The sequence below is a fragment of the Primulina tabacum genome, chromosome 15 (genome assembly GCF_025594145.1).
Source record: "Primulina tabacum isolate GXHZ01 chromosome 15, ASM2559414v2, whole genome shotgun sequence".
Lineage (NCBI taxonomy): Eukaryota > Viridiplantae > Streptophyta > Magnoliopsida > Lamiales > Gesneriaceae > Primulina > Primulina tabacum.
This window is the reverse complement of record NC_134564.1, coordinates 22,671,562-22,674,052: the sequence shown is the minus strand read 5'-3', so window position 1 is coordinate 22,674,052 and position 2,491 is coordinate 22,671,562. Positions and strand designations below refer to the sequence as shown.

Below are 2,491 nucleotides of genomic sequence, written 5' to 3'. Positions count from 1 at the left end.
TTATGCTAAGAGTATTACTTTTTATTGTGAATATCAGTAGGGTTGACCCACTTCACAGATAAAGATTCGTGAGACCATCTCACAAGAGACCTATTCTTATTAGTTTACTAAATAGTAACAGATATTATGTTGTTTTCATTTGGTTACAAATGGAAACAGTATGCAATTTGATTATTTCATGACATTTTTTAGTTGAAATTGGAAACTTGCAAAACTGAAACACCTATAAATATAAAATACCCCCTTTCTTTGATCAAACGAAAGGAATAATACCAATGTCTCTCTCTCTCGGACTCTCCATCCTAAGTCCAAGCCAACATTGATCCATGCTGCCAAGTTTAGGCAAACAGTCAACGCCGGCGGCGGCGGAGGAGGAGCAGCTGCACCAACGCCACCTCCGGCTCAAATCCAGGTTTCCTGAAATCAAAACCGCTGCCGACTCTGTCAAATACTTTGTCTCTTCCTATCACTGTGCATGGCTAACGGCGGCAATCCTCTTACAAATTGTAACCATATCATTCTTCCTCAACCGGGCTTCTATACCTTCGCCGGTGTACACTGCCCTCCCCTTGGCCCAGGCTCGTCACGATGACGACGATGTCTGCGAATTCGGAAGAGTATATGTATACCATATGCCATCCTTATTCAACCAAGACCTTCTGGACAACTGCCATGAACTAGCCCCATGGAGCTCCCGCTGCACCGCTCTCTCCAACAACGGATTCGGCCCCCCTGCCGCAGAATTGTCGGGTGTTATTCCTTACAATCTCACCCCAGCTTGGTACTGGACTGATTTGTACGCGGGAGAACCCATATTCCATCATAGGATGATGAGTTACAAGTGCAGAACCATGTATGAAGAGGAAGCTACGGCGTTTTACATCCCTTTCTACGTGGGACTCGCAGTAGGAAAACATCTATGGTCAAATTATAAGTCCGAGGATCGAGATTTCCACAGCTCGGCGATGCTAAACTGGATCAAGAATCAATCCCCGTGGAAGAAATCCAACGGGTCTGATCATTTTATCATGATGGGTCGATTAACGTGGGACTTCCGAAGGTTATCCGACAATGACAACGAATGGGGATCAAGATTTCTTTACATGCCACTGATGAAGAATGTTCTTCATTTAACAGTAGAAAGAAGTCCATGGGATCCGCTAGAAATCAGTGTACCTTATCCCACACCTTTCCACCCTCGATCCGAATACGATATCGATTCATGGCAAAACTTTATACGAGCTAGGACACGATCAACCTTATTTTCTTTTGTTGGCGGGACACGTAAAACTTTTAAGAAGGATTTTCGGGGTTTATTGATGTCGTTATGTAGAAACGATTCGAGCTCGTGTAAACTAGTAGACTGTTCCATAACACCTTGTTACGATGGAGCACTTGGTATGACTGAGGCATTCTTGGATTCAGTTTTCTGCTTGCAACCTAAAGGAGATGGATATACAAGAAGATCAGCGTTTGATTGTATGTTGGCTGGCGCAATCCCGGTATATTTTTGGAGAGGAAGCTTTGAGAATCAGTACGAATGGTTCTTGCCTGTTGAAGCTAAGACTTACTCAGTATTTATTGATAATAACCTTGTTAGAAACAGGAGTTCGATTATTAAGGATGTTTTGGAAAAATATAATACAGAAGATGTGGAAAGGATGAGGGAGAAGATTATTGAATTTATGCCCAGGTTTTTGTATTCGAAGTCTAATGCAAATTTGGGGAGATTTAAGGATGCTTTTGATATCACCATGGATGAAGTTTTGGCAACGTTTAAGCAACAGAAAGATGGCGTAAAAGTATGACAGACCAGAGATTTGGATTTCTCTGGGTTCATTTTTACTATGCAGAGGTGAACTTGATTCGATTTTAGCGACTTTACCTCTACACAAATACTTCCATTGGAAAATTTGTGGGTATATACTGTTTAATTTGTTAGTGAAAATGCTGTAATTGTAATTCATGACAGGGAACATCATTTCAAATGCAAAATAACAGTTCAGATTTGTCTCTGTCTAAAGCTTTGGAAAAATCTTCCATACTTTCCAGGTAACGCGCCTTTTTCGCTATTCTTTCTTCTGGAATGCCCTTATCCAGAAACAAAGTGCCTAGAGTATCATCAATTGAAAGGCAATCAAGATAATCGGAGCAGTGGGAGAAATAGCGCCGCCCCTGTTGACACTGCTATTCGAGGAAATGCCCCATTTAAATGAATGAATAATAGCATAAAAAACTGTTACAACTTCAAATTTATATCGGTTTATCAACAATATGAATGCAAATAACAGAGGAAAATAACCTAAAATATGAGGAACTATAATGGAAATAAGGTTCCGAGAGGTTCCTTCCTCACACTTTATTCTACGCAACCGTGTCTAAATTCTTCCTAGGCTTGAGTCTCTTGGGCTTGCATCTCTCAACCCTGTGTATACATTGCTGCCACTGCTCTCAGATAATTGGTGCCAACAACTTAAGCTATTTGCCCGAA

The 2,491-nt window shown here is 41.1% G+C and overlaps 1 protein-coding gene across 1 annotated transcript; it reads left to right on the top strand.

Annotated features, from left to right (window-relative positions):
- Positions 1-246: 246 nt before the first annotated feature.
- LOC142527688 (xyloglucan galactosyltransferase XLT2-like) lies at positions 247-2,009 on the top strand. The gene has a single exon (XM_075632578.1). It carries the CDS (start codon positions 327-329, stop codon positions 1,806-1,808), a length of 1,482 nt encoding a protein of 493 aa, XP_075488693.1. The 5' UTR covers positions 247-326; the 3' UTR covers positions 1,809-2,009.
- The last annotated feature ends 482 nt before the right edge of the window (positions 2,010-2,491 follow it).

Excerpts from the sequence above, each read along its gene's own strand:
- LOC142527688 (XM_075632578.1), top strand. The coding sequence starts at position 327 with ATGCTGCCAAGTTTAGGCAAACAGTCAACGCCGGCGGCGGCGGAGGAG.